Source organism: Botrytis byssoidea, assembly GCF_014898295.1.
Source record: "Botrytis byssoidea strain MUCL 94 chromosome Unknown BBYS_007, whole genome shotgun sequence".
Classification (NCBI taxonomy): Eukaryota; Fungi; Ascomycota; class Leotiomycetes; order Helotiales; family Sclerotiniaceae; genus Botrytis; species Botrytis byssoidea.
The window spans coordinates 667388-691003 of record NW_024065848.1 but is presented as its reverse complement, the minus strand read 5'-3'; the positions used below and the strand labels follow the sequence as shown (position 1 = coordinate 691003).

The window sequence follows — 23616 nt, the reverse complement described above, 5'->3', positions numbered from 1 at the left end:
TAAATGGCTGTGTAACGTCAATTGTATTAATTGTATTATAAGAATTGTAAAGCCATACAAATGGAAATAGGAGAAGAGAATCCGAATCTACCAAAACAATCGAATGATGATAACCAGGAAACAGGGCAAATGAGATGGAGATGGCAAGAAAAAGGTGAATGAGATGATAATAAGATGGGAAATTGATGATCAACTGATAAAGGAAACAGCTTGGAAACAAGGCCTAGGGCGACCTGGGCATACGCTATCTACCTACCTAGGTATCGGTTCATATTCAGTGGTTCATTTGCGTATCCTTGTCGGTAAAGCGGGAGCTAAACTTAGCGCGATCCATGGCATGTGAAGGTTACGGAGGGACAATATTGCAAGCTGGTCTGAACATATCTACATTCATTCCATTCACTTTGAACACCTTTGATTTTCAATACTAAGCATTAAACATTGACGATTGTTGACGCTGCGCACTTGATCAACGAGTGAAGATATTCGGAAACTGCATCTTCATCATTGGATAACGAGGAATTCAATACGATACGGAAATAATTGAACATGGCGGACGCGGAGGAAAAGGCCAAGGCTGAAAAGCTGGCTGCGGCTAAGAAGAGGGTATGTTGTTCTACTTTGTATGGGGGATGAAGGAGTGGGTTGTTGCAGCGTTGGGAGTTTGGGGGAATGATCGGGGGAGATGGTGAGCATGATTACTTACTGATGAGTGGCATTTAGGTTGAGGAAATGAAAAAGAAAAAGGCGAAGAAGGCAGGGGGGAAGAAAGAAGAGAAGGCGGGCGCAGTAGCTGAAGCTTCGAAGAGTGAGGAGGCGAAGAGTGAAGAAACGAAGAGCGAAGAGACCCACGAGACAACTGCTGCAGTACCATCCGAAGCTTCGACTGAAATACCACTCGAGGCCCACGCCGAAACGTCAGTCGCTCATGAAGAGATAACAGTCGAGGATGAAAAGAAAGGGGAAAATCCGGCAGAAGTTTCGAAGAGTAAGGGTGAGGAAGAGAAGGTAGCGGAACTCAATTCAGCCTCGAGACATGGAAGATCGCCCTCCTTATCAGTACAATCTAAGATGAGGTCATCGTCCTTTAGACAAGCGTCGGGACCTCTCTCACCGGAAATTGCTTTTAGTCCCAGTGGTGATACGGCGCCGGATATTTATAGGAAGCAAGCTTTAAGAATCGAGGATTTGGAGAAAGAGAATAAAAAATTGAGTAAAGAGGCGGTAGATGCAGAGAAGAGGTGGAAGAAGGCAGAGGAAGAATTGGAGGATTTGAGAGAGGCAGAGGGAGAATCTGCCAAAGGAGGAAAGGGTACTGAAAATGAGACTTCAGAGGAAGTTGAGAAATTGGTAAGCTCTGGACCATAGCGCACAATTCAATTTGGGCTAATTGAATATTGCAGAAATCTGAGATCGCAGCCCTCCAACGACAAAACACACAGCTTCAGGTTTCTTCCACCCGCAAACATGTATCTTCGCCTTCAACATCGGTGCCAGCACCATCGGAATTGGAAGCCGAGCTTCGTTCCAAATCCTCGACGATCGAATCAATGGAAATTGAGATTTCAAATCTTAGAGCGCAGCTTGATCGTATCGCATCTGGATCATCTGCGGAAAAAGAACAAATCACCGCTCTGGAAGGAAAATTGGCAAGGAGTGAAAAGTCGGCAGCAAATGCGCAACGGGAATTGGGAGATCTGAAGAAGAATCTTGAACGAACGACTGAGAAAGCTGTCAAGGAAGGTAGCGAACGTATATCTGCAGAGACTAAATTACGCACATTGGAGAGAGAAACGGAGGAGGCCAAGGCACACAGTGATGAACTTCAGAAGAAGGTCGAGGCACTTGAGAAGAAAGTATCTACGCTCACGACGCTTCACAAAGAGCATGATGCCCGATCACAAGCTCAGAAGAAGGAACATGAGAGAGTAGAAAAAGAAGCGTCAGACCTCCGAGCTCGATTCGCTACTGTCGAGAATGAAAATTCACGTCTCAAGGAAGAAAGGGAAAGATTGAAGAAACGAGATGCGCAAGGCATCGATGATGAGGGGGTTGATGAATTGGAAAACGAAGAGAGACAGCGCTTGGAAAAGAAAGTCAGGGATTTAGAGGCGGAAGTTCATGAATTGAGAAGAGGCGTATGGAGAGATCGAAGAATCGAATTACAGGGTGAAGGAGACGATGGACTTACGAGTCCTGGCGCAAGATTTACAGATGTGGATTTAGGTGGAAGTGGAAGTCCTCATGCGAGAAAGAGTGGAGGTCCGCAAGGAATGGGGATCGGTGATTATTTGACGAGTGGTTTTAATGCTATTACGGGAGGTACGGCACCGGTAGGACATGGGCATGCAGGGGCGGATGAGGATGATAAATTGTTGGATGATGATGAATTCCTTGAATTCGACGAGGAAGCTTTCAGGAAGGCACAGCAGGAGGAGGCGATGAAGAGGATTGAGAGGGTTAAGGAGGTTAAGCGGGCGTTGAGGAATTGGGAAGGTTGGCGATTGGATCTAGTGGAGAATAGGAGTGCGGGTGGTGAGGGCGTGGGAGAGATTTTTGAGATTTAAAAAAGGTTTTACTTATTTACTTATAAACTGAGTGTTTGAGGCGAATGAATGAATGGGCCTTGGAATGAAGCGATGAATGGGAATCGAAAATGGAAATATCGCAGATAGGAGGTTGTATTAGCGAACACTTGCGAATGATTGCATCAGTAGAAGTCGATATGGTATGGTATGCCGGCTTACGAAATAAAATGAATGTTTGCCTTCTTCGCACTGTGTGTGTGTAGGTGATGAATGCGAGATGAGGAATGTGTGGGTTTCTATTTCTTGAATCTTATATTGGATTTCGTGTGTTGTACTGCATTGTCTCTATATCTCATCTGATCGTTGAATGTTAATTGAACGTTGAATATTGATTGACAAGATCGATTGATGCTGTTGAGTGGGTCGGTTGGTTCTTGCGGAAAATATAGGTAGGAGGTATTGGATATATACCTAATATAGTACATACAATACATTACATATCGTAGATATTGTAATATAATCATAGTATACCCAATATAATCCCATCCCATCTAATCCAATCCAATCCAATCTGATAAACCATATAGGTATCCATGGATATATAATCAATAGAGAAAATAGGGAAAACCCAAATTCGTATGTGATATCACTACATACCTAAATATATATCTAGGTAGATTATCTTTAAGAAACATATTGTAGGTAGGTGATGCGAGGCAAGAAAGGGTCTTATTTCTAGGATTTATATATGTATATATACATTTTTACCTACGTAGGTAGGTATTCAGATAGTGTTCGTTCTGTGCAGTGAGATGATATACCTACATAGATAGATATATGTAGATAAATATTCAATTCAACGCATGCTCGACTAATAATCTTAAGTAATACGGAAATAAGACGAGAGAGCTTTGTTTCAATTTGAAAAGTAAGTAAGTATAAGGGTATCGAGATGTATTTACCTACTTGCTTGTTAGTTGTATGCTGACTCTAAGATTAACATATCTCATCTCATCTCATCTTATCTTTTATCTTGTGACAAGTTGTAATCTCTGATTTCCATATTTAATACTACTACCTAGGTAAGCTGCCTCCATCAAAATTCCATTTCGATTCCACGTTAGCTAGAGAGCTCCTGAGTAGTCCTAGCATTCTCCTCTCTTCTATCCTCCATCCAATCTCGATATCCAATATTAAAGACCTCAAATCTAATATCCAAAATCAACTACCCTTTCATATCACATCATAATGTCTCCAAAACGAAACAAAACAAAACAAAAATGAAATGCGCCGACCATCCATAAAAAGGGATATATCCTGAAGAACAACAGTATTCTGTCCGCACCCTCCCATCCTATTCCATCCCATCCCATCCCAATTTCTCGCCTTCCAGACCGTTCTCTTCCATCATCAAGCCACATTCCCCCTCTCTACCGCACCTTCTCTCCTTTCAATTTCTCTCCCCGACATTCGTAGATTTCGTTAAATGCTGCTCCAAGTTCATGATGATGCATGCTTTCATTATATCCATAAAAAAAGTGAATTCGTGTTGTGTTCTCTGTTTTCTGTTTCTGATTGCGTCTGTTTGTCGTTTCATTTTCATTTCGTGTCATTTTCGTGGCGTCGTAGTACTGTATCTACCGTATATTTCGTAAAATTTCGTCCTAAAAGCATTGTCCAAAGTCGTCTCCCGAATCATACTGCCCCTCACAAGGGCATTGGTGCAGCGACTTAGATTCGTAATGTATCATGTATGTGCAACGATACTCAAAGCCTCTGGCTTCCTCCGTCTTCCCAATCAATAGTCAATCCCAAGTGGAACATCCAGTGATTCTCTTTTGAGATAACTGATTCAGTGATTCCTGAGAACCCGAGTCAATCCCCTTAAGGAAAATGAGCAAACTTTTCACTTCTCGGACTTCCGATCGAAGAACTCTGTTCCACTGATGCCCTCCTCTTATGCATCAATGGACTGCTTTGTAACTCACTCACAACTCCTAACCACCCACTCCTCTGTGGACTTCCCGTACCCTCATTATGTCCTATGGCATTACTCGTAATCCTCCTGAGCGGCGGTGTACGTTTGAGATTCTCGCTCAAATTACTCGGAAGCGTCCTACTCCGAATAGGAGAGCCGAAGATTTTATCCGCATCTTCCTTTTCTCTCTCTTTTTCCTTTTCTTTCTCTTTCAATACGACTTCCGTTTTCGCAGCCACCATTCCCAGATACACGACGAGGAAACGCATGCGCAGTAAATCCAATTTGCGCACTCGCTCTTCGAGATCCCGACGGGTCGTTCCCCATAATATCCGAGATCCGAGTTTCAACCTCTTGTGATCTTCTTTACTAACCATATTATTCAAAAGTTCTCTCAAATCATCGCCGCATCTTTGGATTTCGCGTACCATGCCCGCCAAGCGAAGTTTATCTTCGAGTTTGGAGATTCTGCTGATATCATGGTCGTAAGAGGCGTTTTCTTGAACACTGGATTCAAGCACAGAGAGATAGGTGGTTAGGTCTTGAGGTGCGGTATTGTAGGCTGAGAGGTGGGTGAGGAGGGTTTGGACAAGAAGAGGAAGGGAAACGGCCGTCGCGGCACAGGTGAGGAGAAGGGAAGTGGGCAGACTAGATTGGAGGGGGGACATTGGTGGGAGGGATTGGATCAATGGATTGAGGGACATTTTGCTGGGGTGGCTGAAGATGATGAAGATGATGATGATGATGGTAATAAGGTGGTAGAGTGAGTTGTGCACATATTCAAATTTTGAGATAAGTATTGTCGCATTCGATCTAGATTGATAGAGAGGTTGAGATGAAGAAGAAGGATGTTAAGGTAACAAAGATGTGATGAATAGATGTGAGATGGGTGAATCATGAAGTAACCTCCCTTAGCCGGATATCTAGGATAATCAAGAGAGGCAAAAAGAAAAGAGGAATACTTGGTCCTGCGTACCTTACCTAGGTAGTATTTTCCCCTCCGTACCACTTACTACTCACTTCCGCACATGTATGGAAACCGATAGATCCAAACGATCCAAAAACCAATAGATGGTGGGAAAATGAACCCTTGTACTTGCAGAATCATCACATGCGGCCTTTGAATTTTTGCAAGTTAACGGAGAGAACCTAGGGAAGGATCCTTGCGTGGTGGTGTGAGCCGATGTAAGTGAGTGAGTGAGTGAGTGAGTGAGTGAGTGAGTGAGTGAGTGAGTGAGTGAGTGAGTAAGTAAGTTCTCGTTCTGTTGGGAACTGGGAGGAACTACCTAGGTAAAGTGTAAGGTCTAAGGTCCAAGGTCCAAGGTGTGTGTAATAGATCGGGATATCGGACAATTAGGGCTCTGTCTGTATGATATTTTGTGATACTATTCCGATTGATGATTGATATGCAATAAGAAAAAGGAAAATGTGACAATGCAACACAATCAAGAAGTGGAGAGTTTTTCCAACCTTTCGTCCCATTGTTGGCCAATTGAACCATTAATTCACCACGCGTGGGGTAGGTACATACAGTAAATTCATGTAAAGCACCATGACCTGCAGTAGAGAAAAATCCACATCTCTGAGTCAAATCCACTAATACACAACGACAATTCTTCTGCGACTTTGATAGGAAAGTTTCAAGATCGGCACAGATTACCTCACATCACTTCACATCACTTCAATCCAGTCCAGTTCAATATTATAAAAAGACAAACGATACCGTCGCCAACCATGGAAACCGGCAAACCAGAAATCTCCCCGCCTCCGTCTCTCCCCCATCTCTTCACATACCCCTCTTCCACCCCACCCTCGCTCATCACTCAAGGTGCCGAAGCTCTCCTCTACAAATCCACATACTTACTGCCGTCTCTACCCTGCGCACTCAAATGGCGCCCGTCGAAACCGTATCGCCATCCGATTCTTGATCAGCGCTTGACGAAAGCCAGGATATTGGCAGAAGCGAGAGTGCTGGTCAAGTGTAGGAGGGAGGGCGTTGTGGTGCCAGCTGTGTATGCGGTGGATGAGGGAAGGGGATGTATAATGGCCGAGTGGATTGCGGGGGAGGTGGTCAGGATTAGATTGAATGAGTGGCTAGAACGGAGGAAGCAGAAGGAAGGGAATAAGGAGGTTACTGGGGAGGAAGAGGGAAGTGAAGATGCGGTGGACCTTATGAGGAGGATTGGACGGGCGGTGGGAAGGATGCATGGAGTTGGGGTTGTACATGGAGATTTGACGACGAGTAATTTGATGTTGCGACCAATACCAGTTGAAGGGGAGGAGATAAACAACGGGAAGGAATTGGAAGGGGAGATTGTTATAATTGATTTTGGGCTGGCGAGCCAGACTACAGCAGAGGAGGATCGAGCTGTCGACTTATATGTGTTAGAGAGAGCATTTGGAAGTACACATCCACGGGCGGAGGGATTGTTCAGAGAGGTTTTGAATGCGTACGGAACAAGTTACAAGGGAGCACAAGTGGTTTTGAAGAAGTTAGAAGATGTGAGAATGAGAGGGAGAAAAAGGAGCATGTTAGGTTGAGAATTTACAATCTACTTTTGATTCTATAATATGTCCAATGTTTGTATTAGGATTTCTATATATCCATGTACTTGTCTTCGTCATCCACCAGCTCTCCAAACACTACAATTTGCCGACCAGGTAATCTTGTTACTTCAAGTCGTTCCCGTTATTTTCAACACGCTATTCAAGCAGAAAACCGCAATTCGCCATTGCGCCAAAATTCAAACCCCTAATTGTGCTTTAATGTTCACTCTCTTAATTCTGCCGAAGCGAAATATCCCTTATTTTCTATCACGCCACGATCCCGGACAATTGCGGTATATTTGACCACCCATTCCGGCTTCAAGTCACCCTTCATACCATCAATTCCCCTCTTAGATTCTGACAGTACACCAGCGCCTCTAACTCCTTGTCCCAAAAGCTCCCGCAATGTTCCACTTGGCAAAATGTCGGTGCAATCATTGTGAGTATAAAGTTCGATGTTCTCTTGTTTGGCGATCTTGAGCAAAGGCTGTGGAACTCTGCAACAATCTTTCACATTTATCTGATCGACTTGCGGTCGTACTCTGACGTTCTCTAGAAACTTAGCAAGTTTCGCTGTGCCAAATTCGGCCAACCCTAATTTCTTTACAATTCCTTGCTCATATAGTTCTTCCAATATAGGCCAGGTTCCAAGTTCTTCGGCTTCATTTCCTTGTTCCGAGTTCTTCTTGTCTGCTTCCCATTCGCAGTCGCCGTCAAAGGACATTCCAGGAAATGAAACGATTAGGAGATCAATTGAATCGACACCTAATTCTTTCATCACCAGATTTAGAGCATCTTTTGTATATTTTGACCTTGACTTCACATCTGTATTGGCCATATAGAATAGCTTAACAGTAATTTCATAATTCTCGGGCTCTTCTGCAAGCCCGGATAGAGACCAGTCTATGGTGGGGATATAAAAGTCATTGTCTTGTCTAGTTGTCCAAACGGAAACTGGAGGTCGGCTCGGTGATCTATTCTCGTCATCGGATTCATCGTGTCCATTGACTCCATTTGCATATGAAGGTGAGGGTGAATAGTCTTGCTGCGCAGCTAGAAAATTGCTCCGTAGGGAATTTGTAAGTTCAAGATTTGACCGGTCCGCGCCGGGTTTTCTAATGATGGAAGGACCTCCGACCATGATGTTTCTAAATACTCAGTCAGTCAATTGCTTTTTTGAGAGATGGGTCGAGAAAAACGTACGACGTGGAAAGTATTAATCTAGTCATGATTATATCGAATTTGACGGGAAAGTGGGATGAGAATTCCTTTGGATTGACTGAGAAGAACACAGATATAATACAATTCTAATTGCACGGAATAAGATATATCATAATATAGGGAAAAGAAATCTAAAGGTTTAGGGAAAAGAGTGAATAGGACCGAAGAGAGATGTACAAGATAATAAAGGATAAAAAGGAAAATTATATTATTCTATCAATACTGTCACAAGTGTTTGTCGGTACTCGCTCACTAATCGTTTACTTATCTGCCCCTCCATCATTCTTTGTAAGCTTTTGTTGCAAGCGCGGAGATTCCCCGAACTTTACTCACACCCCTGCAAACAATTAACAAGGCTCCTCCTTTTGCCCAGACACGACACCCTCAAGGCTGAGATATCAATCTTCTCGAAAAACAACCATAATCATGGCCATTCAGTAAGTAAACATTTGAAAAGATGATATGCAGATAATTGAATGAAGCTAATATCATGCAGCTATCTCATCTTGTTATCGCGGCAGGGTAAAGTCGTATGTACTTCTCCTTTCTCTGGATGAGAAGCAGCTCGAAACATACTCTAACTGTCCACAGAGACTCGCAAAGTGGTTTACAACATTATCACCAAAAGAGAAGGCGAAGATCATCAAAGATGTCTCTCAACTTGTGCTGGCACGTAGAACGAGAATGTGCAATTTCTTAGAGTACAAAGGTCAGATTGGTTCTACAAAACCATATCTTGAGCTCCATGCTGATCACATCAATGGCAGATTCGAAGATAGTTTATCGACGATACGCTTCTCTCTTCTTCATCGCAGGTTGTGCTTCGACAGATAACGAACTTATCACTCTGGAAATTGTTCACCGCTATGTTGAGCAGATGGATAAATACTACGGAAATGTTTGCGAGCTGGTAAATCTTGCGTCTCAAGATGGAACGTGGCATGTATACTAATCTGGAGGCAGGACATTATTTTTAACTTTCAAAAAGCCTACTTCATATTGGATGAGTTATTGCTAGCGGGCGAAATGCAGGAGAGTAGTAAGAAGAACGTGCTTAGGGTGATATCAGCGCAAGACTCAATTGAAGATACGGAGGTGAGTGGTGAACATCAATTTGGGTCGTAGTGATTATTCTGGGCATTCTTTCATTCTACAACCTTTTGGGGAACAACATTATTCAAACTCGAATTTCTTTCATGCTGATTGAAATTCCGCAATTCCAGGTCGACGAAGAGATTACCAAGCTTATGTGAATCGGTGCTTTTACACATGTATTACAGAAATATATGGGTGGATGGAGTCTGGCGCGAAAATATCATATACCACTTTCCAGCAATTTCAAGCGTTGTGCATGATTTCTAGTGATGGGTTTGTTTGCTAACTAGGTGATGGTTCCTCTCTCTAGGCCCAAGAAGAGATGATAAGCGGACTTAGGGAGATTGGTCTTGCTTAACACCCCTTTTACAACTGCCGACTCGGAGTTGGGAATTCATGTGAATGGTACTGGTTTTCTTGTTAGGGTGTTTAATGAATGGTAAGATACCCAGGAGGAATCGTAGGTTAGGTATGAACTACGAAATGGCGTTTGCGTAAGTTGGGTGTGGAATTGAATGCACTGAGTTATTGGATTATTTCTTAGTTTTGACCCCTCTGAATGTTAATAGTAGTGACTATTGCTTGGCATTATTCCGCTTTTTCCTCTCGACTTGTCTCGAGCTTGTCTACTGCACTTGAGGTGCACTACTACTTGGCTCGTAAGCCAGGTCGTCATCCATGCTCACCATGATACTACTCATGTAGCCATTCATGTCTCACAGATTGACCATGCTGTTTGTTGCTAACGTGTAGAGAGTCGAGATTCTTGAAGAATGCTCAACATGTGACCAAGTTGCCTGAGAGGCAATTCTTGATTACGTGATATTTATATGTCATCAGGTAAAACCCTTTACGAAGTGAAAGCTGCAAACGTGCTTGATTCTTCAATGCAGATTTGAGAAGATGACCCTCAAATTGACCGTCACCCGAACATGATTCACGATACTTTTCAACCTCTGAATGTGTAACAAGCTTCCGGAATTGATATGAATCTATTCTTCACGCACGAGAATCATTTATTGGTTGTTAGGTAATAAAAGTACAGAGGTAAGATATTGATCTCCCCAGAATCCCAGACCAGATCAAACTTCATGATCCACTTTGTGCGACATCGTTTATTCATCACGCTAATACATAATGAGACTAGCTTATCAATCGTTCTGGTCACAATCAAGGTTATCAACTTGTGTCTCCACACACATCATCCGGCTCACCCCTTCCCCCCCGAATCTTCTTCGGTATCAACAACCACACCACACACCGTCTATCCCATTACTACGCATCTCAACACTACTTACATTAACAAATTTAAAATGTCCATTACCTGCTAGACATAAAGTCTAGCTAAAGAACATCTTGATATTACCTCCGCAGCCAGCGCAGGAAGTATCAATCTTGCTTTCTTAGTTCACGCAGGTCCTACAAACACACCGATAACGGAACAAAGAGCGACACGTTTGGTCCATACTTCACCCCTAAACACTACTCTCAACAACACCATTAACAACACATTCATACTACACAATACACCGTCACCAGAAATAATTATATGAGGTTTTAAGTACCTGGTTTTCAGTTCAACGAGTCTGAAGAATCATCCGAAAGGTTGTTTATCTCCACAGAATACTCGGGCTCCGTAGCCACATACTTCTCACTTTCTTCAAAGCACGGCGAGTCGTCATTCCGCCTTTCTTCAATTATCCTTCACCACTATCCACGATAAGAACTTATCTAAATCAATTTCAACTCTCATCTCAGCCAAGATGAAGTTCCTTCCTTTGCGCGACTTCGACAATATCACAAGTGCGTTGAATTTCAACACACCTGATTGCCACGTCATTGGTGGTTGTGATCTCTATACAACCAAAGCTGCTGGCTCCGACAAGAAACTTTACAAAAATATTGAGAACTCATTAGAATCTCAATATGAATCTCTACTCAAACTATCGGCTTCTGTGTCGCCTCCTCTTGATCCCACCGAAGCTGGCGTAAATCTCTCACGTTCAAGTCCTTTTGGACCCTTGAGCCAGGTATCGAGTCGTCGAACTTTCGCGTATCTCATTGCAACACTTAATGCAAGTCATCCCGACTATGACTTCTCGCACAATCTCAGACCTGCCGATTTCCACAAAGAACGAAGTTTGAAGACTGTTATCAATACCATTGATTCGACACTTTATAATCTTAGACCGAGTTCGGGTATGACGCTTCATGTGCCATCGCAGACATCATATAAGACAACCTCATCTGCTGGTGCTACAAGTCAAGCCTGGTGTCCACAGATGTGGGCTTTGATTGATAAGGAGATGACTCTCAAGGACTGTACAGTTTATTCTTGGGCCCCTCCTGATGAACCGTTTGACGGTGAATTGGGATCTATTTGGAGTCTCAACTACTTCTTCTTCAATAAAGAGAAGAAGAGAGTCGCGTATTTCTACGTTCGAGCTGTTCCAGTCATGAGCCATAGTCCAAGTCAAGGTCAGGGCATTGCAGGCCGAGAAGCCGAGTACAACGACGCCGGTGCAAATAAACGCGCCAGATATTGGCTAGGTGATCGTGCAGATAATCTTATGATTGATCAAAATGGCGACGATGATACTGATGTCAACATGTGGGATGAAGACGACCAAGTAGACCCTGAAGAGGAATACTACGACGGCTATGATGATGAAGCTGATGATGAATTCGATGATCAGAATTACAAAGCACCTATACGTGGCGTTAGTGAAGATATGGCTGCTTCGATGGATATTGATTGTTGAACAACTCTTCCTTTCACACCTCTTTGCATTTTTTGTTTAGCAAGCAGATTGGCCGGCGTATTGGTTAAGTCGATGGCAACGGCTTTTGATTTCTTTTCTTTTCTTTTCACTCTTTTTCTTTGTTTTTGTGATTTAAATACCACATCTGTATGTTTTGCTTTCTTCTGCTTCTTGTCTGTACTTGTGGATTTTTGGTCGGCTATCTGTAGGAACATGGGATGGATGACGGTGATGAACTATTCGGAATGGCGTTCGGCTACGGTTCGGTTCGGTGAGAGCGTACTGGGTTGGCTGGCGTTGTACCTATAGTTTTACTCCCTTTTGCTAGGTAACTTTTGGGAAGGATATCGGTGGTGCGGCGGATGCATTATACTTGGATGGGTGATTATGCAGGCGTATGCGTATACGTATGCATAGTATGGTTAATACTTTCAACAACATGATACCGTGACAATCCAATAACATGAAAATAATTCTTCGTAGATATCCCAGGTTACTGTGGCCTTGGTTGTACATTCTCCGACTGTCAAAGTTTTCTCTGTATATGTGAGAGATGAGCGTACTCAATATTTACATTGAACATCTCTCTAGCTGCACTTGATAATGTTGGACAGTGGGGCAGTAACTCAAGTCTGGATAGAACGACTTGGTCATGATGCTATCCAGTCCGCTTCGGTAAGGTCAAATGAAGTAAAGTGAAATGAAGAGGAATAATTCACAAACCATTCATTGTAGATATGGATCAAAAGAAGCATTCAATTGAGAATTTATTCCAGGATAACATACATTCTAATAGTATTGTACTATCTATCCTTTCGTGTCTTCATCTTGGATCTAGGATGAATATAAAATATAAACTTCTCCAAACCTTCTTTTTCGTTCTCTCTCTTTGCAAAATTTAGATAGATAAAACATCCCCTCGTCCCCTCTAATATCGTCTAAATTCGCATCCGCCAAAATGCATGAACAAAAACACAGAAAACAAAAAAACACAGGAATTTCCACAAGACGACAACACACGATAGCGCAAAACATTGTCGCGGTATGTACATCCGTTAATCCAGCCCGATACGCCTATCCCAATGGTGGCGCAGCGGCACTTCCATTGTTCGAAATTCGAGATGATGAGCGTAACATACGCTGTGAAATGGGGTATCATTCGCTGAAACAAGAGACAAGAGATGGAAAAAAACAAAAAGACAAACATCTGATGAGGTGGTTTAAAGATGGAACAGATAAGGAAATCGAATCGGAAATCGGAGATTCGGGTAGAGTAGATGCTCCTTGTAGGGAGGAAGGAGAATGATGGGAGATGTGTAAAGGGGTAGTAGTGTGAGAGTGTGAATAGTGGAGGCGGAGTTGATCGAGGTAAAGTGTGAGTGGTAGAGATGGAAGGTTGAGCTACCGATGCGGGGGTAGAATAGTCTAGCATAACCTGTACTGTTGAAGATCTCTTCCTATCCCAAAATAGGGATACCAGATGCTAGTAGAACAGAGCGGGCGAAACTATTTTCTCCCCCACATCTTCGCAAATCCACGTTGTTGCTGCTCACGCTTGGCAGCACCATCTTGAAATTCGTCGCTGGCTGAGCTTCCGCTGCTTTGAATCTTGGTGCTACGTGGGTTGCCAAAGATCTTGAGAAGGACAGTCATAATGACGCTGCTTAGAATACTCAAACAGAGAATACCGATCATAACGAGATTACTCTTGCGGTAGCGATGAGGTCCTGCTTTGGCATCCTCGGGCCATCCGGTATAGAGTGCGTAGGTAGTTGTGATACTTCCGAGATTGCCAAGACCGGATACAAGAGCTGATGCGGCGGCAACGCCTACTTCTCCGTGGCGATGTTGAAAGATCTCATTGGTCCATGTCATGCAGATAGGGACTGTGGGACCAAGTCCATATCCGACCATAAGGAGACCACCGTAGCGTGCCCAGGGGTGAGAGACAGGGGCAAAGGTGGTGGTAAGTAGACCGGCAATTTGAATGAGTACTGCGGCGGAGAAGAAGAAAGCTCGGTACTTGTGGAAACGGTCAGAGATTGGAGTGACCATCAGAATTGCAATGAGATCCATCTATTGTTTGTCAGCTTCGAGCCCTATATCATAATCTTGGTGCATTTTACTTACGATCCAAATGGGTGCTGTGAGCAAGCTAAGAGTTATGCCCGAGAAGGAGGAGTCGATTCCTTGTATAATGACGGTAGCGTAGAGTTGTGTTCCAATACCCACGCCAACAACGCCGAAGTACATCAGAGTAAGAGGCCAAAGACGCCAGTCAATCAAAACGTAAGCAAGATCTTTCCAGCCCCATGATCTTGGATGATAAACTCTTCTCAGGTCCTGATAATGAATCTCGGCATCTTCTCCAGTCAATACTGGTGGAGTAGAAGGAAGCCATCTTGCGAGACCTGTGGGGACTCGTTCTTCTCCAGGAGGAAGGGGACGATCTGGCAACCACCAAAGAAGTGAGATACCAAGCACAATACCACAAAGTCCATACAACAGGAACATCCATTGAAAACCAACAAGTCCACTGGTCCCATCCATTTTCTGGAAACCGGCGGAAACAAGACCTACAACAGCAGCAGAAAGCTGAGATGCAGTAAAGTACATGCCAATACGCTTTCCAGTTCTTGAGGGTGGATAAAACAGCGTAAGATAATAAGCCATTCCCGGCCACATTCCCGCAGTAACTACACCAAGAAGGAAACGAAGGAGCCTAAGAAGTATTAGCAACGAAATCAAACTTGATAGAAGGAATAAACTCACATCAAACTCCAAGCCGCCTTCACAGCCGCAAAACAAGCTCCAATAATACCAACCGCGAGAACAATACGACTCATCCAAACTCTTGGACTCAGCTTTGTCATGATCAGGTTTGAAGGTAAGTCGAAGACGACATAGGCAACATAGAATAAAGCTAGAGCCGTGGAAGTTTGTTTGGCTGTCAAGTTCAAAACTTGGGCGAGATCATGGCCCGCTGAAGCATTCATAGTTTGAGCAAGACCAACATTAGATCTGATAGCCGAACAGAGAAAATACAAAACCCAGAATGCTATATATTCATTAATGGCCGTTTGCAAAAAGAGTGTTGTGTGAATCACCTGGAATAATGCGGCGATCAATTTTCCTACAAGATGATGTCAGGATATATGACCTACAAACTTGTCATAGTTTTGGAAGTTATAGGTTATCCTTACCTATAAACCTTCTCAATTCTCTCGATATTAACTTCCTCGTCATCATATGCCCTCCCAGATTCATCGGCATAAACTTCATTTGCATTCAGACTTTTCCCATCAAGCTGTCCCTCATGTGTAGCTATGGTGGGGTCGTGATCACCAAAACTTCGATCCCCAGCTTGTGCCATAATTCCTGTGAAGCAATGGAAATGCGTGCTAGCAGATATTATGGTCTTCCAGAGAAACTGTTGCGACTGAGATCTAAGAGTTCCTCAATTGCTGCTTTATTTGGAAGTTCGAATGAACAGAAGAGTAAGAGAGACGAGGGGTGGTCAGAGGGATGGAAAGAATATTCTGATTTTTGATGTGTGGTGGGAGCTCCCGTAGTGGGGTTCAACATTTCCCATCGGGGGCTCTGGGCCCGGTACTAATGCTAATTTTGATTAGCTCATGAGAAATCATTGCTGTAGACCCAATTTTCTATAGAACAGCTGTCTTGGTATCTCGATATCGTGGGTAAAGATGTTGTTGATGAGACGTGAAGCTTCTTGGAGTTTGTATCAGAGCGAGTCTTTTCTCAAAAAAGTTTCAATTCATGGATATCTAGTATCTTCGTTTGCATTATGTACAGAGTCCTCATTAAAATTACTTTTCTGGCCAATACCACATACTCGGGTCTATCTACACATCCACCTCTATTGAAATTGACGGGATTGAAGTTTCAATGTGGAATTTTATTCCACAGCCCCGTTCTGGACAATCGCTAACCTCCCTGCCAATTGCTAATAAGTCCATTCGTAAATCTTTAGAAAAAATGTCTCTGTTGCTCTCAACATTACTTACATGAGCATCGATACACTTTCATTAAGCCCAAACCAGTTTCTTCACCTGATGTCCCAACACATCGAATAGTCCCGTGCTTTTCTTGGCCTCGGCCAAACTAATGATAGTACCTTCCTCTACAATGTCCTTTCTCTCCTCTCCAGCCTCTCTTATACTTACAATCTCAACCATTCTTCTAATCTCTCCACAGACACTCTTCACTTGCTCAGCCTCACTAACTCCTTCATCTGACACTGCAGATCTGGAGGGCAGCGCCTTGAATGCGAGAACCTTCACAGCATCTTTAGGTTCCGCTATACTTTGATTCTGTAGACCTGAAATTAGGTTTGCAAACCCGGCGGCAATTGGGGCAACGACCGAGTTGGTAGTAGATGTGGATGTTTTGTCTTCAGGAGAAAGTTTCGAAGAAGGAAATTCCGTAGCCATAGATCTTGTGTTCACACGAATAATATCGTTTGAACCAGCTTTATAAGTGATCACAAAGCCCACATTCCTTTTCTCATCTGCCTGCGCTTGTGACAAAGTACTCGTGATGTATGTTCCAAATTTGATACCGGTCACCTGGTTTAAGTCCACTCTCACGAAAGATGATACTTTCTCGATATTCCAATCAAAGTGGCACATATACAATGCCGCATCTGTCAATAGGAGAACGGATTCCTCAAAAGGGCTCGATTTGATAGTATTTGGTACTTGCGGAGTGAGAAATGTCCATCCTCCAATAAATTCTTCACGATCGTCAGCAACGACGAGTTTCTGAGAAACGTCGATAGCTTGCTGCCTCATTTTTTGCATCGAAACGCCAGGATCACCACTCATCATATTCGCCTCGAAATCTTCGAACACAAGATAGCTCACATTTCCTAGCAAGAAATCAATGGCGGCTTGACTGAAGTAGTCATTCACAATACTAAAAATCAATTAGTATCTGAAGTTTTTAATTCAAAAGGTTGACGCACCCGCTGTAAAATCTGGAGATAGAAAGCCCCATATCTGTGATAGCTCCCTTGTAATCCCGCTTTCTGGTACGAGTAAAGTCTCCCTTCAATGCTGCTGTAGATGCATATTGCTTAGAAATGGCGTCACCATTGTCGGCCCACAAAGTGTTAAACCATTGCTGAGTTTGATCGACTTGTAGAGTGATATCTAGTCCCTCATTCTTTAACTGTATTTCAAGGGCTCGCTTTGCTACCGCACTTTGAACAACATTTGTTCGATCCAGACAATCCATACAGTTGGTCCTTAAAACGCCATTCTGTTTCGATACAAGTTTCCCATCGACTTCTACAGTGTTCGAGAACGAGTCAAGCTTCTTGCCCAGTATTTCCATGAGCAGGCTGACATTTTCAAACTTCATGCCTTTGCAAATAGCATGAAAATCAAACCATTCAAATCCAATGGATTTTTTAAGCTCGCTAGCTCGGGAAACGTTAAGAAGAGTCATCAATTTCTCGTACTCTCCGCCAACTATGGCCTCGTTTCCATGTTTCTCCACCAAGGAAGCCACTTGAATGGCCCCGTAGCGATCACTTATATTATCAAAATGCTTCTTGAAAGCTTCATAATTTGTTTCGGTAGAGTGGTGAACTTGAGGCACAGGCTTGAAAGAGTAAGGTGACTGGGAGAAGAAGATGGGAATACTGCCACGTATCTGGACGAACGAATATGTCTTACTCGAAGGACCCCAAACAGAATCCGACAAGATTTGCTCTGTTTCCACGCCATTGGCGGTATTGCCGTCCTCATCCACGCCCCGACGTAAATATCTAAGCCCGGCACGTTTGATTGACCTTCTAGATATTAACGTCAATAGATATGACTTCTCTGTGCCAGCACGTGCTGTGAAAATTTGTTCATCTGAACTACTTGTTGTAATATCATTCATCTCCATGGAAGTCTTCCCAGTGTCTGAACCTACAACAGGGTTTGGTGGATTGCTATCCATCGAAAATGCACGCTGTCCTACAAAGCCCTGCATAAGAGGCAAGGCAAGAGAAGACTGGCCAGCATCAATAAATGGTAACATAAGATGCCGATTCCAGAAGAAGAGTGGATCAACTTCCTTATGCAATGGTAATTCAGAGTTTGTATTCCTCTTATTTGCCAAACTTCTTGTGATATCGTGGTCATAAGAGAAATAATAACTCCTAGAGGTCCCAAACAATATCTGTGATGTCCGTAGTAGTTTTGGCAGCATGCTCTCCGCGATGTCGCTAATATCTTTAGGACTTTCAATCTCCCCAGTGTCCTTGCCCTTATCGGGAGTTGGGATATCAGGTTCCCCTTCAGGGGATTCCGAAATTGTAGCTATTACACCTGTGGCCTTGGAATCTTGTTCTACTGTAGAATACGGCTCAACGCTCATTCCCAGGTTCTTCTTCTGGTCCACAGCCCATCCTTTCTTCGAGAACCATTTTTGTGCAAATCTTCCATATCCTCCTTTCTTCGAGATCACATCTTCAGCCACACTGCTTGTTCTTTTGTGTGTTTGTACCGCTGTATCTTCCTCAACTTCATCGCTAACGACATCATCCTCGCTATCACTCTCATCCAAGCCATGCTGCCCCTCAGTAGTACTCTTCAATAACCCCGCTTTCGTACTATCAATTGAGATCTCTGCCTCGTTCTTGGAACTCAATGGGGTCAAAGCCACTTCAGTAATAACATATATAGGTTTCCCTTGTATTTGTGCGACTTGCTCTCTTTTCGTAATCGATACCAGGAAGGAGGTTTTGGAAACCGTTAAAAGACCTAGATACGATTAGACATGTATACCACGCTCGATATCGCAGACACATACCGACAATACCAAATGCCTCGAAACTTTTGGCAGGCAACCCCTCCACATCCCGCGAATCACTCAATACTGACCCGATATGCTTATCTTTGTATGTGATCTTCGTTGCGGGGGCGGGGCGTTGACCTTTTGGCGCTGTTGGTTGCAAAATCAGCCCATCGATGGCAGCAAAGATAAGAAGTTTGCGAACGAGGCCAGGCATACTGGCAGTGTCTATATAATTATCATCGAAGTCATATGAGGAAGGATGTGGGTGGATCTTTAGAGAGTGGAATTAAAGTTTGGAGGTTGAAGGATCAATTAGCAGTTTTAGCTTACAGGATCAACACTACCGGATTAAGAATGTCTCAATTGACCATGGCAAGTACTTGGTTGTTTATCATTCATCATTTCAACCTTGATTTTTTTTGATTTTTTTTTAGAACAACAATAAATTCGTACTTACGAATAGTCTTGGTGGCCTATCTAATTGTCGACCTTGATCGGAACTTTGAAGAATGGTTGTTACGGTACGTACGTGAACGTAAAAGGCTCACCGGGGACAGACAACCCTTAGGTACGGATTCCTGATGAAGGAGAAGAGGGCAGTCGACACGAAAAATTGGTTAGACAGAAGACTACTTTCTTCATTCTCCACCAATCCCAAAGACTATTTGTTTATCAACGTGAATTGCGACGTTATCTAGTGAATATCTTTCGAACATAAATAGGTTGTCAATTTTGAATCGCAAATAAATTCTGGGGTACCTATCCGAGCCTATGCATATATGGCGCTAGTCTGAAATTTCTCAAGCGAAGAGAATCTCGCACCGCAGAAGATTTCTTCTCAACTGAGCAAACTGATCGATAACATATAACACTTCGTATTACGCAAAAGAAAAATACCTTTGAATATCATCTCTCATCATGGGTAAAAACGGAAAGTTCGGCAAAGATTATGGAAAAGTGGTTGGTAAAGACCTTCCTGGTCGACCCGGATGGAAAGGCCCAGGATTCACAAAAAAAGCCGAACCAAAACCAAGAAAGACAAACCAAGAAGAGGAGAAAGATCTACCTAAAGAATCTCTTCTTCCTATAAAGTTGCAACAGCTCTTGTTGAATGTTTTCAGAGACGCATATTCAGGTGTCATCGATTCCGATAACTTTCAACAGCTTCTGCAGGACGTCAAAGGAGCTTTATATGATAGAGATTTCAGTCGTGCATTTGGAAACGACGAATATCTCGATGTTTATTCTGCAAGATGGTCACCCAGCAGGTCATTATGTTATGCTTCAATTCTTTTGGACCTTCAAGAACATTTCGGAGAAATACTGCCACGTGATAAGAGCGCTCAAATGAAAGTTGACTCTGAGGCCACGACCGATGCTGCTTCCTCCACAACTCCTCCTAAGTCAACGTCACGAGTTATATCTATCGGTGGGGGCGCAGCCGAAGTTGTTGCATTCGGAGGCTACTTAAAGCATGGATTTCAAACTTCAGGCACGGGAACGACTTCTCAAACCGCTGATGATGCAATGACTTCCCTTACTTTATCTGATGCAAATGATAGAATCGAATTATTACTTGTAGATACAGCATCCTGGGCAAATGTTGTCAAAAAACTTCACACCGGTATCACAACTCCGCCGCCAATATCCAAATATGCAAGCGCATCTGCTAAAGAAGCAAACTCGGCTCTTGTTAAGCCTGAAGATTTCACTACAAAATTTCTGAAACATGACGTATTAGCCATGAGCCAAGCTGAGCTTGGTGATCTGTCTGGCAAAAAGCCCGTTCTTGTTACGTTATTCTTCACCCTGAATGAGCTATACACGGCATCAATTAGCAAAACGACTGCTTTCTTACTCAAGATGACATCAGTTCTTCCAAAAGGGTCCCTTCTTCTAGTTGTGGATAGTCCAGGGTCATATTCAGAAACCACAGTCGGTACAGAAGAGAAAAAATATCCAATGAAGTTTTTACTTGACCATTTTTTGATTGAGACGCAAAAGTCAAGGGGGAAAGAGAGCGTTCCTGACTGGGTCAAAGTCCACTCCGAGGACTCTCAGTGGTTTAGACTACCTGAAACTCTCCGATATTCAATTCCTTTGGAAAATATGCGATACCAGGTACATCTTTACCGTCGTTCATAAGCAGGGCGGCTTCAATGGCAGCGATCACAATCGAGAAAATGAGTTTTGAAAGTCATAATCATAATTCGTTATCCATACATACAATCGTTAAGGTAATCGCAAAATGCCAACCTCATCCTGTTGGCTAACATCGGCTTAACATCAAAGGTACCAATGCGGTACCACTCTCATGACCAAAAAACCCTCTGGACTTCTTTGGAGAAGAACATGAGGCCCCTAGTTGCAAAGGCTTCGGCCAGGCTGTCAATACCCGTTCTTTTTTATCTTGAGTCTTGCAGAACTCTTTGCTAAGCTGCTTTAGTACAGCTTCTCTAGCCTTCCTCAAAACCATTATCCTCTTATCAGGATCATCAATCAATTCCTGTTGAGCATCCTCCTTCTCAAAATCACGCTGAACGCCTTGTATATTGGGATCAAAAGTCATTGGGTGCAATAACTCTACTGGAGGCGAAGCAATCGGTATTGGAGCCGAGATCTTTAGTTTTACCTCTTTACCAGAATCAACTTCATCATTCTTCTCATTATTATTTTCCTTTTGCCTATGCTTGCGTCTCCGTCTGCGATGATGCGACCTCTTTCTCTTAAGCTTTGTACCTGTTATCAACGACTCCTTCATACCAGGCAATGTTACGCCAGACAAAGTATCAATGACCTCCGGTGCCTCTTCAATATCATACAATTCACCACCACTCTGATATTGCAAACTATCAACATCAGATCCGCTCGGTTGAGGCAACCATTCATCACTGCTTCGACAATTTCTCGACGTCAATGGTGCCAATGCTCGTTCCCAAGTGCCACCATTTATCAACGTGGTATTTTCAAAATCGAATTCTTTCACCGTGTGTCGATGTCCATAAACGAAATCTGCGACTTGCTGTTCCGACATTGTGGCATTCCTCACTTGCATATATCGCAATTTGGGGAATACCATTGGTGGTCTTGGAGGAGCAGCTGGTAATGGCGACATCGGGGATGTCACTTCTCCAAATAACTTGATCGACTCTTTTGGTGGCGCGAACAATGGATCACTGAATAGAGAATATGGACAAGGACCTTTCCTTCCATGCCATCCAAAACCCACTTTCTCTAAATTTGGCCCAAAGTTCCGAATGTAATCATCCAAAATTTTCAAATGATCGCGACCAGGCAGTAAGCTCTGGAAATCCCATGAATCCATCGTGATACTGAGCTTTCTTATTTGTCTCCATCGTCGTCCTGCAGATGGCGTGCACCCAAATCCAGGCATATGACGCAGGTATTGCAGTCCAGATGGATGGATGTGGATGGACAGTTTCTCCAACTTTAATACCGGTGCTCGCTCAATGGCAATTCGCAGACTAATAAGTGCATAATCTACAATATCCCTTCTATACCTCTGCGAGGGATCTTGATCTGGACATGAGATTGTCAGATGGCGCAGGTTGGGCAGATGAGATAGCGCTTTAATGAATGTGGGGATATTGGTCGCGGCATGGAAGAGAGGTGGATATTGTTGAGTTAATATCTCGCCTAGCTCAGGACATCCATACTTGGGACGTCGATTACTGGGTCTTTCGTTGTGAGGAGCTATGCTGGTATGTGGTGTATACAGAAAGTTGACCTCCTGGCCAGTAATGGGGTTCAAGAGAGGGGGAAGGAATGTAGCATTGGAGTGAGGCATGTAGAATATCAGGTGTTGGATATGTTTCCCGATCCGAGAGAGAGCTTCTAAACGAGAAGGTCGAGTGAGTGAGGTGGGAGTGAAGGTTATACGGGTTCGGATGAAGATCTCGCTGGTTGTTAGCCTGCAGATTTCAGGAGATACAAGGCGGAGGGAACATTGGGAGGAGGTATCTAAGTGGGAGAGAATATTGGTGATGATATTCTGGGATCGCCAGAGGCGGTTGATTGTTGGGTTGGTGGTAGCCATAACTTGCGCATATCGCTTGGGAAAGGGACTGGAGGGAGTATGAAGTCAAGTCCTGCTTGATATTGATAAATAGATATCGTCTTTGATGAAATTTTGGAGCAGGATACAAATGAGGAGTAAAAGTTGTGAAATGATTAATTGAGATTGAGTAGTCGAAGTGAGCTGAATATAGATTCCAAATGAATGAATAAACAAATCTCAATTCACTACTCGCAACTCAACAATGTAATATAATCTCACTCAATCACAAAAAACCCTCGTCGTCATCAACATCAATCGATTGAGTGTGTAACCTCAAATCGCAGTTCAAATAAAACAAACACAAAAGTTACGAAAGAAAAATTAAAGAACCTCAGTCCCTCCCCTTTCCTTATAACACACAACCTATCCTCCACCACCACCCATCATATTCCATTCCCCTCCTCCCCATCTCGAAATGCCGCCCAAAAAAAAAACGATTCCTCGCATCGAATCTTCCCCTTCCCGTCTCTCAATCGCACTAACCTCTGACTCACACTTGCTCGTCCGACACACAGGGTATACTATACAAGCACATCAAACCCATTCCTTTCATTCTGCAGTCTGATTCCCCGCACCCCGGGATATCCACGAAAG

General features: G+C 43.3%; 10 protein-coding genes across 10 annotated transcripts; 5 read left to right on the top strand and 5 right to left on the bottom strand.

Moving 5' to 3' along the window:
* Positions 1-549: 549 nt before the first annotated feature.
* On the top strand, positions 550-2567 carry EAE97_004246 (uncharacterized protein; the record flags this gene model as incomplete). The annotated part of the gene is made up of 3 exons (XM_038874758.1): positions 550-606; positions 724-1350; positions 1404-2567. The coding sequence occupies 3 exons, from the start codon at positions 550-552 to the stop codon at positions 2565-2567; spliced, it is 1848 nt and encodes a 615-aa protein (XP_038734202.1).
* Positions 2568-4412: 1845 nt separating this feature from the next.
* On the bottom strand, positions 4413-5210 carry EAE97_004245 (uncharacterized protein; the record flags this gene model as incomplete). The annotated part of the gene is made up of 1 exon (XM_038874757.1): positions 4413-5210. The coding sequence occupies one exon, from the start codon at positions 5208-5210 to the stop codon at positions 4413-4415; it is 798 nt and encodes a 265-aa protein (XP_038734201.1).
* A 1030-nt stretch (positions 5211-6240) lies between these two features.
* On the top strand, positions 6241-7047 carry EAE97_004244 (uncharacterized protein; the record flags this gene model as incomplete). The annotated part of the gene is made up of 1 exon (XM_038874756.1): positions 6241-7047. The coding sequence occupies one exon, from the start codon at positions 6241-6243 to the stop codon at positions 7045-7047; it is 807 nt and encodes a 268-aa protein (XP_038734200.1).
* Positions 7048-7078: 31 nt separating this feature from the next.
* On the bottom strand, positions 7079-8461 carry EAE97_004243 (uncharacterized protein). The gene is made up of 2 exons (XM_038874755.1): positions 8257-8461; positions 7079-8201 (listed from the first exon to the last, which is right to left on the bottom strand). The coding sequence occupies exons 1-2, from the start codon at positions 8280-8282 to the stop codon at positions 7277-7279; spliced, it is 951 nt and encodes a 316-aa protein (XP_038734199.1). The 5' UTR covers positions 8283-8461; the 3' UTR covers positions 7079-7276.
* Positions 8462-8700: 239 nt separating this feature from the next.
* EAE97_004242 (uncharacterized protein) lies at positions 8701-9399 on the top strand (the record flags this gene model as incomplete). The annotated part of the gene is made up of 5 exons (XM_038874754.1): positions 8701-8711; positions 8771-8804; positions 8866-8983; positions 9042-9184; positions 9238-9399. The coding sequence occupies 5 exons, from the start codon at positions 8701-8703 to the stop codon at positions 9397-9399; spliced, it is 468 nt and encodes a 155-aa protein (XP_038734198.1).
* A 1733-nt stretch (positions 9400-11132) lies between these two features.
* On the top strand, positions 11133-12131 carry EAE97_004241 (uncharacterized protein; the record flags this gene model as incomplete). Its single annotated transcript, XM_038874753.1, has 1 exon — positions 11133-12131. The coding sequence occupies one exon, from the start codon at positions 11133-11135 to the stop codon at positions 12129-12131; it is 999 nt and encodes a 332-aa protein (XP_038734197.1).
* Positions 12132-13637: 1506 nt separating this feature from the next.
* On the bottom strand, positions 13638-15504 carry EAE97_004240 (uncharacterized protein; the record flags this gene model as incomplete). The annotated part of the gene is made up of 5 exons (XM_038874752.1): positions 13638-14207; positions 14262-14853; positions 14904-15189; positions 15239-15264; positions 15335-15504. 5 exons carry the CDS (start codon positions 15502-15504, stop codon positions 13638-13640), a joined length of 1644 nt encoding a protein of 547 aa, XP_038734196.1.
* A 362-nt stretch (positions 15505-15866) lies between these two features.
* Positions 15867-19469, bottom strand: EAE97_004239 (uncharacterized protein). Its single transcript, XM_038874751.1, has 3 exons — positions 18960-19469; positions 17119-18910; positions 15867-17069 (listed from the first exon to the last, which is right to left on the bottom strand). The coding sequence occupies exons 1-3, from the start codon at positions 19156-19158 to the stop codon at positions 16181-16183; spliced, it is 2880 nt and encodes a 959-aa protein (XP_038734195.1). The 5' UTR covers positions 19159-19469; the 3' UTR covers positions 15867-16180.
* A 393-nt stretch (positions 19470-19862) lies between these two features.
* EAE97_004238 (uncharacterized protein) lies at positions 19863-21089 on the top strand (the record flags this gene model as incomplete). The annotated part of the gene is made up of 1 exon (XM_038874750.1): positions 19863-21089. The coding sequence occupies one exon, from the start codon at positions 19863-19865 to the stop codon at positions 21087-21089; it is 1227 nt and encodes a 408-aa protein (XP_038734194.1).
* Positions 21090-21213: 124 nt separating this feature from the next.
* Positions 21214-22752, bottom strand: EAE97_004237 (uncharacterized protein; the record flags this gene model as incomplete). Its single annotated transcript, XM_038874749.1, has 1 exon — positions 21214-22752. One exon carries the CDS (start codon positions 22750-22752, stop codon positions 21214-21216), a length of 1539 nt encoding a protein of 512 aa, XP_038734193.1.
* Positions 22753-23616: the final 864 nt, after the last annotated feature.

What these genes read in the sequence shown, in the direction of transcription:
- EAE97_004243 (XM_038874755.1), bottom strand. Translation starts at nt 8,282, where the DNA reads ATGACTAGATTAATACTTTCCACGTC. An exon ending in AGATTAATACTTTCCACGTC is followed by an intron (nt 8,202 to 8,256) that starts GTACGTTTTTCT and finishes CTGAGTATTTAG; the next exon opens with AAACATCATGGTCGGAGGTC.
- EAE97_004239 (XM_038874751.1), bottom strand. Translation starts at nt 19,158, where the DNA reads ATGCCTGGCCTCGTTCGCAAACTTCTTATCTTTGCTGCCATCGATGGG. An exon ending in CGAGGCATTTGGTATTGTCG is followed by an intron (nt 18,911 to 18,959) that starts GTATGTGTCTGC and finishes AATCGTATCTAG; the next exon opens with GTCTTTTAACGGTTTCCAAA. An exon ending in ATCTCCAGATTTTACAGCGG is followed by an intron (nt 17,070 to 17,118) that starts GTGCGTCAACCT and finishes ATTGATTTTTAG; the next exon opens with TATTGTGAATGACTACTTCA.